Below are 12121 nucleotides of genomic sequence, written 5' to 3' on the forward strand. Positions count from 1 at the left end.
CAATACTCTCTTGGACATATATGGTGTTTAATGTGTTCTACTCAACTTGTATGGTGCGTGTGTATTTTATATATATATGTATGTATGTAACTTATAAATTTAATATTATTTTATATGCAATAACTTGTAAAATTATGATGTTTAACTTTATTACAATATCATCAGTAGATGATTTATCTACTTGAACGTTTAACTTCAAGCTTTCTTGTCAAATTCTGCAGTAAGTCTTGATATTAAAAAAATTGCGAAACTTAAAATAATAAAATTGAGGTATTCTAATTGAAGATGTACATTTTAATCTAATTCATTACTTAACACCATCAAACAATATTTTAAGAAGATTCTATGTAAACTTCTAATTGAAAATTGTATTAAATATATATTATTTATTAATTTACTTTTCATTATTCTTAATCTCTAATTATTTATTAATTTATTTTTTGTTATTCTTAATCTCTAATTTATTTTTTTAATAGTATGCTTAATCTACTTAATATTTATAGTAAGTTTATACAAAATTTAAGTAATTTTTATTAAAAAAATTAACTTGATTGAAAATTAGAATAATTTTTTAATAAATATGCGTTAAACAAAATATATTTAAAAATTTTAAACTATTAAATTGATATATTAATATATAAAAAATACTTAGATCAAGTTTTTTATATTCATTGTGTTAAATTCTTCAATTATACAAGATTATGTATCTTTTTTTTCATGTGAGTTTACAATTATATTATAATATTTCAAAAATCGTACATATGGGTCTTGTGTGATTAGAAAATTTGATATAATAAATATAAAAAACTTGATATAAGTATTTTGCGTAATATAATATGCTGAAAATCCTTGTGTTCTTATGCTGTTAATCAGATTTTCTTGATTTTGCCAAACTTTTGTAATTTTTAAACTTATTTTTCATAGTTTAATGACATTTGATTTCCTATAAAAAAAAAAAGATTAAACTTTACAATTAACTTTATAATATGATCAAAATTAATCAATTCAATACTATTTGAAAATATTTATTAAAATTATTTTTTAGGAAAACATAAATATCTAAATTATTGGTAAGTGAAAAGAGAGATTTATCATTTGTATAACATACATTTTGAATTTAAAGGAGATCCACGTGGGTTTCCAAAATAAAATGGAAATCTACACTTAGGTTAAATAAAAGAGAAATCAGTGTACTTTACACTATTACTAGTAGTAGTAGTAGTAATAATAATAAAAGAAAACAAGCATTAATCTAGATAAACTTATTTCATTTGAACAAATTCAAAGGGCTATGAAACTGAAATTGATATGCCAATCTACGACATACAAAGCTTTGGGTATTTATCATGAAATAGTCACGAATACTAACTCCAGAAGAGCGACTTTGGCCACCCAGCAAGAATCTTTCACGCAAGAAGCAAAGAGTAATTCGTCATGAGGGATTCCAGTTTAGCCTCCACCCACAAAAACAGATAAATCCCCAGAAAAAGCACCCATGTCCTTCACTCCAAATGCACTTACTCTTTCAAACTAAGTCTCGCATTTTGGACCTTCACCGATAACTTCAACTTCTGTTCTTCCATATCCCTCAAAACAGACAGCAGGTTTGCACGATAAACTTCACATCGCTCATTTGTACTCCTCAACTCCGCGGTCAACTCTTTGATTTTTTTTTGCTTCTCCTCCTGAAGAAAGAGGATGAACGGTTTTATATTAGAACAAGTATAGATGAAAACATGCATATAAGATTGGCTCTCAGCCTAGTAACAACACTATTATGCCACAATTGAAGCCATAGCACCGATAAATTGTTTATATATGAAAATTGTTCACAAATCATCATAGAACTACTTTTAACATAAAATTAAGAAAAAAGTTGAATTACTTGATCCTATGCAGATCGCAGTTCAATTATTTATTCCATTGCTCATATCAACGCCATATCAACACTAAACCAAACAAGTTGCCAAGATAAATTACGTGATCCTATACAGATGGCGGCTGACAGGAGATCCTAGAATAGATATATCCCTACCTGGACAACCTTTTTTTTTTTTTTTTTTGGGTCAAACCCTTCCTGGACAACTTAGCCAGCTTGCAAATCAAGCATACTCAGCAAGAGCAGCTCAACGTGATGAAATGAAAACAAGCATTCTGAAGCTGATATAAAGATCCAAGCATTGTTGGTTTCAAGGCACAAGACAACTTCAAAGAAAGCATAAAATTCAAGATTGGCACAGTCAAGATAACAATATTTGCATGGATAATTATGGGGAAAATGGGGAAATTTTATATTATTAAATGATAAATTTCGCATGACATCATGCTCTGCCATGCTCAAAAATAAAATTTGTATATCATTTCCCTTAAATACATAGTGGACCTCGCTGTGCATGATTATTCTGATGATACTTTTGCTTAATGTTAAAAGCTTGCGACATAAAAATTAGATCACCAGTTAAAAGAAGCTAACCACAGATGTATAGGTTGGCAGCCCATCTTCATCAACAGCAAGCATTCCATCCCTGCCTCTGTCTGCCAGTGCAGAACCCTCTGTAGTCCCAGCACTTTGAATTTTCACAGCAGAAACCTTCTTAGCTGCTTCTTGCAGATATTTCATTGCAACGTGATAAATGTGAATAGACTTTGCACCTTCTTCCACATATTTGATTGCTTCTTGACGCAAATTATTATGACGAACTGTTAAAGACTCATGAGAATTACTTGTGTATTCAGATGCATGCTCATCCAACAAAGCTCCCGTTTTCACATTCCTTGTCCAGCGTTTCAACACATACTGTGGAGGAAGTGTAAGAACATTTTTTGCTCTGAAGACTGCTAGTATATGTCTACAAATAATTCCTGAATACTCAAACATCTGACAACTGCAATTAGCTTTCATTTCAAAAGAATTAAAAGTAACAATGTGTGCTTTTTGGTTTTCCCCAAATTTGGCAACCCTATAAGTAATCAAAGCTCCAGACTCATCAGTTTTTGTTGCAGGATTTGCTAGAGTCTCTACTAACTCCTCTTGAAATTTCATGAATATCTTCCTCGTGTAAAGACTTGCAGCTTGTTTTTCCATAGGAGACGGCGTTTTCAAAACTGGACTAGTATTAGTAGTGTCATAGTCTGCTTTTAATTCCCTTTCATGCCAAGTTGATACAGCTTTCTCATACTGTTTGACCAATATCTGTATGGTAGTTGATGCGTTAACATATCCATCAAAGAAAATATTTAAAGCTTCATTTCCCTCGTTTAAAGATATCTCTGCGAAGAAAGTGTCCCGCAAGTAAACCGGGACCCAACGTTGCCGGGCATTGTACAATGACTGAAGCCATTCATTATCCATGATGTAGTATCTATTTAGAAGTGAGTCCCAAGAAGACTCAAACTCAACAATTGTCTCACTCTCGTTGACACATTTCTTGAATTCTGATTCAAAAGCAGGATGTGACTGACAAAGATGCGCCAGCTTCTCTCGAGTTTCTCTAAATATGCTCCACTTACAGAATCTATGGCGAGTTTGAGGAAGAACCTGGGCAACAGCAACACGTATGAAAGGATCCAAATCAGATGTTATGGACACAGGGTGGCGTCCGGACATAGCTTGAAGCCAAGTCCTGAAGAGCCATATGAATGAAGACTCAGATTCGTTGAGAATCAACGCGCAACCAAACAAAACTGGCTGTCCATGATGATTAAAACCAATGAAAGAGGCAAATGGCACCTTGTACCGGTTGGTCTTATAGGTTGTGTCCAATATAACAGAATCCCCAAAATAAGAGTAATTCATCCTAGATGTTCCATCAACCCAAAATATATTTCCACCCGCGTGATCATTATCACCTTGAACTGCATAAAAGAAGGCAGGGCTCTCTGCTTGCATGCGCTTCAGATAGTCCAGTACATAATTGGCCCCGCTGCCGAAGGGACGCTGTCTAGTGCCACTCATATGTTTCAAGTTTCAACGATCAAGTGCACAAAAAATTGTTCAACTTTTCGCTAAGAAAGACAAACTGCATCGAAGGAAAAAATTAAATTCACATTAAAAAAAAAATTCTACCTAGACATGATATGATGTTAGGAACTACAATCTAAGTGCAGTGCAGTACGGAAATGCCAAAGCCCAGTACCTCGCATACGCTTCCGAAATTCTTCACTGATTTATCATTCTCGCAGGCTAGGGCTGGAAGGATTTGCCAGGGAACGAGTGAGTATGCTCACTCCAAGGATATCTCACGTTTTTACGAGTAGCTCAAGTACTGTTCAGTCGAAAATTAAAAAAGGAAAAAAACGTTTTTCAGCTGAACCGCCGCTCACACAGGAGGAATCCGGTATCCTGCATCGTTGCCTCGAAGTCGGAACACCCGGCTAAAAAAAAGAGTTGTCCTTACGCCTGGGTCCTGCCCTGCGGCGGCCTTCGTAGTCATGACGTAAACGTCGTCGCTTTGAATTTTGCATTTTCGGATGAAATTATTAGATGCCAAACTCTCAAGCCTCGAGTTTTGGAATGTTTGGGCCATACCCATACTTCATACAAGATAAATCTGTGATGTAAGAAAATTTTTACATCGACTTCCTTCTTTTATATGAGTAAAAACTATATACTATCAATAAAATAGTAAAGTTACGGTATAGTAAACACTTGAAACAAGACAAGTAAAATATTCCTCATCAACCACGCGGGGTAAACAAAATTGAAATCGTAACTAAAAACTGAATCGAATCGAATTCAATTTGGGTTTTTCGGTTCGGTTATTTCAGTTTTCGGTTATATATTCAGTTTTTATTTTTTAAATAATTTAGTATTCAGTTCGATTAGTAGAAAAAAGAATTCAGTTATAACCAAAAAACCCAAATAAATATATTATATATTTATATTTAATAAATACTAATATAATAATATATATGTGGCTATATGTAAATTTTTTAAATATATTTATATTCAATAAATATGGTTATAATAAATATTATAATAAATCATATTGAATGATGAAATATTTATTAATTAATGGTTGTAATTGTATTTTATTACTATCTTTAATTTAAAATCATTTTTCATATTTATATATTTTGATTAATCGATTAACCAAACCAAAATTTTCAGTTAATTCGGTTTTGGTTAGTTTGATTAATCAGTTTCAGTTCAGTATTTAAAATTTACTCTATTCGGTTATTCGGTTAATTCAGTTATCATCGATAACCGAATTGAAAAACCAAATACTCATCCCTAACCATGACCTATTAAGTAAGAGGTACAGGTTGATCAAGAATATAAAAATTGTCCTCTGATCTATGAGCTAACTTTGCTAAGTTACCTGTCTTTGATATGAACTCCTGATAGACATGACAAACTCAACAAGCCAATTCCCATGAGTTAAAGTTCTGGCCTTATCAACGATATCCCTAAACGGATGTTCGAAGTCACACCTTTTGGCAATCAAAGTAATAGCATCAATATAATCAAAAAAAGTCAAGTTACTTATCATCCCTTGCTCAACATATACGAAGACTGTATATGATTCCAGTAAGCTCTGCAATTGCCTAAAATACATTTGAGAGCTTGCAGCTAAAGCTTGTTATCCACTCGTTATCCTTAATTCTGATGACGCCACCACATCAACTTCTACCACTATCAAGGATTGATCCATCGACTTCTATCTTCACAAAACCTTCCTCAAGATACTTCCTTTTATTTTAACCTAGACTTCTATTTTATCGGGTGTTTTTTTTTTTGGCTAAAACATAAGTATCCTCATATTAAAGAAAATCATATTCAAAACACTATCAGAAACTAAATATAAACACTTCTCCCAATAAAGATTTGAACCTTGGTTCACTACGTTATGAGGGACTAGCCCCTTTCGCTAGATCCAACACCTGTTGGTATCAGGTACTTTTTTTTTTTTTTTGGTATACAAGAAGGCAAAAAGCCTAAAAGAGAAAACTAACTAGTAGGGGATTGAAATCCCAATAAACCTTTCTGTACTAGAGTCCTCAAGTTAGGAGGAGCTGTGTCATAAATGGTCGTGCTAGTAAACCCCATCTTGGCCAAAGCATCTGCAATGATATTACACTTCCTAGGAGCATACTGAAGATGAACTTCTGTCAGTAAAGAAAGCAACCTCTTTACCTCTAGCAAAGTTGTTGAGCAAGTTGTAGAGTGAGAACTCCAATTGGTGAGCGAGTGAATTAAATTCTGGTTATCAGATTCCACTACAAGATTGTTGAATCCCATTTGAATTGCTAGATTGAGACCCTTTAACATTCCCCATTCCTCAGCTTCGTGGGGAATGTTAAATGTTTTGATCCTTAATCAGGTACTACTTTTGATCCTTAATATAACAGCCCCAAGTATAAGACCGCATTCTATTTTATCTTTTATATTTATCTATTTTTTTTAAGATAATCCTTATAATAATTTCACATGTTAAATGTTTTATTAAATGGTAGTTTAAACTAATACACATTATTAGCAAAAATATTCTATGGAAGACAACACATTTATTACAAATAACTAACTTAATTATTTTTTTAATTAGTTAACTAACTCTTATATTAATAATCGGAAATAGTAGAAAAGTAAAAGTACATCACATATTATTAATGTTAATTGGTATTAAGTTGAGATATTAAGTTTTAATTAAATTATCCTATTTATAAATTATAAATATAAGCAGCATGAGATATTGGGAAATTACCCACGGATCTTAGGTAAGAAAATTAGATGCATAAGTCCTCTAAATCCTATTTATTACTCTAATTGGTTTCGAGGGGTTCAATATTAAAAATTTGACTTGTAAGTAAAACTACTAGATTTATAGATTAAAAAAAATGTCACTCATAAATATTAAATTATTTATATGGATTTGTCAATTACGCAACTTTGCCCCGTTTGGGTGCTTAGAAAGGAAGACAAGGAAATGGAATTAAAAGTAGAACTAAGACACTCTTCTATCATAGCAAACGGGGCATTAAATGAAGGTAGGGACGCAATTGTCTGGAGGCGGAAGAGGCTTTTTTGTGTTGAAGGGCATTTGGATATTTATCATATTATAAATACAGATTTTAACTAAAAATTATATCTCACTTTTACCATCCTACCAATCATATTTTAAAACTCATTTCTACTTTCATTTCCTCATCCAGTTCAATAAAAATTCTTCCCTAGTACCAAACAAAACATTAGTACTTCTTATCTTATACTACATCCGGTTAAGACTTTATTTGACTTTTATTTTGGTCCTAAATATAAAACCCTAATCCACTCTGTCTTTCATATTTATATATTATTTCCAAGACAGTCTTTTTATAACAATAGTTTTAGCCAATAAACTTGATTAGCAAGGATATTTTAGAAAAAACAAAACATATTTATTACAAATAACTACCTTAACTTATTTTCTTAACTTACCTAAATTAGTCAATTAGCTCTTATATATAAAATCAAAAATAATATATGCTAAAATTGTACTTATGGTTATTTAATTGGGAAAATCACAAAAAAAGAGCACTAAAATAAAAAAAATTACATACAAAGACTCATTCACAAGAATCGTTGTCAAAACCCTCAAAATACATACTAATGTTGTTTTGGGTTCCTATTTATAATTTTTCTATTTCAGCAGTCTCTTTTTGTAATTTTTCCTATTTAATTTTATAAAGTGTCCTTTCAATTTTCTAACTCCAATACTTCAATTTCATCAATAAAAACATTAAAATTTTAAATGTTAATACAATATTCTCAAAATCATCTTTTTTTTTTTGGTAACATTCTCAAAATCATCATTTGAAGCTGATGAATGGTGGTGTTCGAGTTAAAAAATTGAAAATAAATATTTTATAAGATTTAGGAATGAATATAATCAAGATGGATATACCATATAATTTTGATTTTCGATTATTTAGATGGATCAAAAAATGGATATAATTAAATCTTACGTAATAAATAAATAAATGGACTGGAGGAGCAGGTGGGTGGGGAACGCCAGACTCATTTTCCTCCGCGGAAAACTAGTCCGATCCCTCACCGCCAGGGAGACAGAGAACTCGAGACAAAAAAATCGACCCCACAAGAGGAATATAACAGCCTGTGACAGACCAAGCTGAGAACGCTACATTTCGCCTTTCTTTTTCCTCAGTTCATATTCATACGTTTATCTTGCTTCCCTCTGCTTTCTCCAATCATCAGATCTCTCTGTGGCTCTGACTGACGTTTCCAGAAATGAGCTTTCTGGCTCAGAATCATAGATTCTTTTCAAGCAGCACGTCGGCCAGGGCGGCACTTCCGCTCTCTCACACCGGCGACTCCAAACACCACCAAGGAGGTCTTCGCAGGCGGCTCTCGTCCTTGTCCCTCAAGATCCAGGCCACCTCTGCTGCATCCTCTTGGTCATTTCCAAGATCCAAGTCCCTCTCATCAATGGGAGACTACGCTGGCACCTCGCTCAGGAAATGGTGGGAGTGGGGCTCCGCTTGGTTCCTCTCCAGAAAACCCTTTTTTGCTGGGGATCTCGAAATGAACGAGCAGGAAGCCAAGGTCCTTGGATCCCAGGACAGGGGCAGCTGGAGGCATGTTTTCTTCAAGGTCCGATCTGAGATTAGAAAGCTCCTTGGCTCTGATCAAATGGCTCTTCCTCAGACCTACAGGCCTGCCAAGAGTTTCGATGCAAATCATCGCTGAAATTCGATCTGCCCCCGCCTCTTGAATGAGTGGAAAGTGTTTGGCTCATTTGGAATAATAAAGATTCCAGTGACGAAATTAAATAGCTCCGCTTGGCTTTTGCAATTCGTTTGTTCGTTATTCATGTATCTTGCACTCTCTTTGATTCGATTCTTATATGCTCACTGTTGGTAATAAGGGGTGTAATTAGTACATTAGTGTTCTTGTATGTTGTAGGTTGCAAAAAATTTTAGAATCCCTGTTAGTTTGCACGGCCTGCTTACTGCTGCCCAAAATACGAGTTTCTGGGCAACAAATTTCTCGTTCATGTCGGTGGAGATATGTTCATGTTATTATAGATTATTCGCATTTTCCGCTAGCAGATGGAAATTGCATTTGATCAATTATTTCGATGACGCACACAATGGAGTGAGCGTCGCCTGTCTGCTGCATGTATCAGAGCTGATCAGTGATCGTTCGTTGGAAGATTTTTGGGATAGGAAATCTATTTACTGGTTATTGATATAACTATATGTGGGCTCTATAATCTTATATTACGAAGAGTTCGGAAAAAAAAAAACGGTGCTATTCAAATTTTATAATCAATGCAGCTTCATATGAACTATACATAAATATATATTAAAAAAATGTATGATTTCCTATAAGTTATATATATTGAAATCTGATATTGACTTTGTTCCTTTCTTATATCAAAAAATATTTGAAAAATAAAATTATATAAAATAATTATATGAAATTAAATTAGGCCAATAAATTTTTAAAAAAATTGCGTTGGAATTGAATGATATTTAAAAATAAAAGTAAAATCTCCTATGTATGCCACGTAAAAGGGGGAAAGGCTATAATTTAATTGTCACGTCCTTGCATCAGCCTGCAAAAATTGCATGTAGTTCTCTCTCGTCCTAAGGCAGAGAACAGAGAAACAAAAAAATTTTAGTCTTGTTTAGATTATATATGTGACAAGAAGCGATTTTTTCTATGAATATATAATTTTATCATTTATTTATTATTTTATTTATTTTATTTTCATAAGGTGCTCTCCTTAGTCTTTATTATGGGGCATCATTTAGAAGGAAGTTTTGGCCATAAATACAACTGTACAAGTCATTAACTAGCTCATTAATTGTTACTTTTTAATTTTACCCTTGTTAATAATTAATCTTTAGCGTTAAAAAGCTCATTGAACTCCTTATTTATTTATCTACATCCTTTAAGTTGGAGTAATCTTGAAAAAAATTATTAATTTAGAACAAATTTAATTAATGCTTTAATTTTTATTCATTGATATGTGGGAATTAGTTGAAAATACCCTATTATAAGAATTAGAAAGATTATAATGTATATTAAATAAGAATAAAATCAAAAAGTTACTAAATTTTAATGTAAAGTTGATAAAATTTAAAAAAATTTTAATCTATGTAAAATATATTGAAAGTAATTTATAAATACGACTAAAAGAACATTTCATGTTTTAACGTGAAGAAATACTCATAAAATAACTTCCCTACATGCATTTAAGATGTCCTGAGAACACAAAAAAACACCAAAAAATTGCACTTCGTGCAGTGAGATTGAGGTGTAGAGAAGAGGCTTAATCCCTCTGCATGCAATAAAAACTAACATCACAAAGCCCTAATTGAGTTTATTAATTGTAAATCAAAAATATATTGTACCCTCCTGGACTAATTACTTCAATACCACATTTTCTAATATGTTGGAGTCAAGCAATTCATTTTAAATTAATTAGGATTCTAATTCAAACAAAAATGATCATTGTAATTTAGTAAACTAACATTATGTATAATTTTTTCTTCCTTTTTAGTTAAGAGGTTGCTGCACGGCAATGGCATCAAGGTTAATGTCGTACTTTTTATTAAAGAGGAGCCTAAATATCTATAATTGATGCATCATAATATAAGGGGAGATAAAAACCGATGGGTGGGTGAGACTTGTTTTTCCACCCATCCTCCATTCTTCTCAATTATGGTGCATTGACCCAGTAGGAAAGTCTAGTGGTGTATATATGGGGATTGGACTAGACTGTGAAGTTTCTGTTTTGGATTGCTCATCGAACTGGATTCACTGCTCCATAAATATGAATGAAGGAGGTTTGATGTATGTCTCGGGTATTTACGGCTTTCCTGCTCTTAATGATCGGCAAAAGCTTTGGGATTGGGTATGATCAAAATATCTTCTCATTAAGAATCCTTGGTTATTAATAGGAGATTTTAATCAAGTGTTGTATGATTGTGATAAAAAGAGTAGAAATAGGGATCTCAGAGGTGCTAATAATTTTCAAGACCTACTCTTTGAAACTCAATTAATTGAAATTCCAATTAGAGGACCTTCTTTTACTTGGTTTAATAACCATTCTGGAGATGAGGTAGTTTGGGAAGAACCAGATGGAGGTTTTTGTAATCACTTGTGGTTTTAACGATATCCTTATTCCAATACCCAAGTTTTACCTATAATGGCTTCAGATCATTCACTTCCGGTTTTTGACACATTTTTGGGGCGTCAGCGTGGAAAACGACCTTTTTGCTTTGAAAATTTTTGGCTTCAGTTCTCTGAGTGTGGAAACATTGTGCAAAAGGTTTGGAATTCTATTGTTTCCCCATATGAACCCTCACAATTGATTTTCAGACTGGAATGCCTAAAAGAGGAACTTATTAGATAGAATAAATTGAAAGTGGGTAAAATTTCACACAAAATTTTTTGTTTGGAATAAATGATTAATAATTCACAATCAGGTTTGATAGATAAGGATTCCAGCTCTTGGTTTGTTAAGCTGCGCAATGACCTCAACTTTTGGTATGAATGTGAAGAGATCTTATGGGCACAAAGAGCACGAGTAAACTGGACACTTTATAGGGATAGAAATACTGCTTTGTTCCCATAATTTGGTGAAAAGGAGAAGATCATCCTCTTTTATAACTAAGCTTTAAAATAATGATGGGATTTGGGTTTCAGGAATGCATGAACTTAGAGATTTAGCAGTGCATTTCTTCAAAAAAAAAAATTACAAGGAAAGAACATAAACCCCGAGAAGAAATTCTATATTTTTTTAACACTCTTCCTCTTCCTCAATTGTCTTTATCGCATAAATTAACCTTGATGCAACCGTTCAAAGATGAGGAAATTGATTTGGCTATTAAACAAATGAATCCTGATGGAATCCCAGGTTATGATGGTTTCAATGCTCAATTTTTTTAGAAGTTTTGGTCAGATATCGAAAGGGATGTCAAATCGTTAATGGGAACATTCTTCCAGTCCGGTAATCTTTCAAGAGAGTTGGGTACCACTTATATTGCTTTAATTCCCAAAACAAACTCTCCTAAATGTTTAGATGAGTTTCGGTCGATTAGTTTGTGTAGTGTGCTGTATAAGATTTTGGCTAAAACTCTCTGTAACAGGTTGTAGTTGATTTTGAATGAT

At 32.9% G+C, this 12121-nt stretch overlaps 2 protein-coding genes across 2 annotated transcripts; one reads left to right on the top strand and one right to left on the bottom strand.

Moving 5' to 3' along the window:
• Positions 1-1137: 1137 nt before the first annotated feature.
• Positions 1138-4375, bottom strand: LOC114748597 (protein FAR1-RELATED SEQUENCE 9). The gene is made up of 3 exons (XM_028937031.1): positions 4137-4375; positions 2474-4019; positions 1138-1685 (listed from the first exon to the last, which is right to left on the bottom strand). Exons 2-3 carry the CDS (start codon positions 3953-3955, stop codon positions 1518-1520), a joined length of 1650 nt encoding a protein of 549 aa, XP_028792864.1. The 5' UTR covers positions 3956-4019; positions 4137-4375; the 3' UTR covers positions 1138-1517.
• Positions 4376-8014: 3639 nt separating this feature from the next.
• Positions 8015-9150, top strand: LOC114748600 (uncharacterized). Its single transcript, XM_028937032.1, has one exon. The coding sequence runs from the start codon at positions 8228-8230 to the stop codon at positions 8684-8686; it is 459 nt and encodes a 152-aa protein (XP_028792865.1). The 5' UTR covers positions 8015-8227; the 3' UTR covers positions 8687-9150.
• The last annotated feature ends 2971 nt before the right edge of the window (positions 9151-12121 follow it).

This window comes from Neltuma alba, unplaced genomic scaffold, assembly GCF_004799145.2.
Source record: "Neltuma alba isolate B1F8T4 unplaced genomic scaffold, ASM479914v2 tig00005752_pilon, whole genome shotgun sequence".
Taxonomy (NCBI): domain Eukaryota; kingdom Viridiplantae; phylum Streptophyta; class Magnoliopsida; order Fabales; family Fabaceae; genus Neltuma; species Neltuma alba.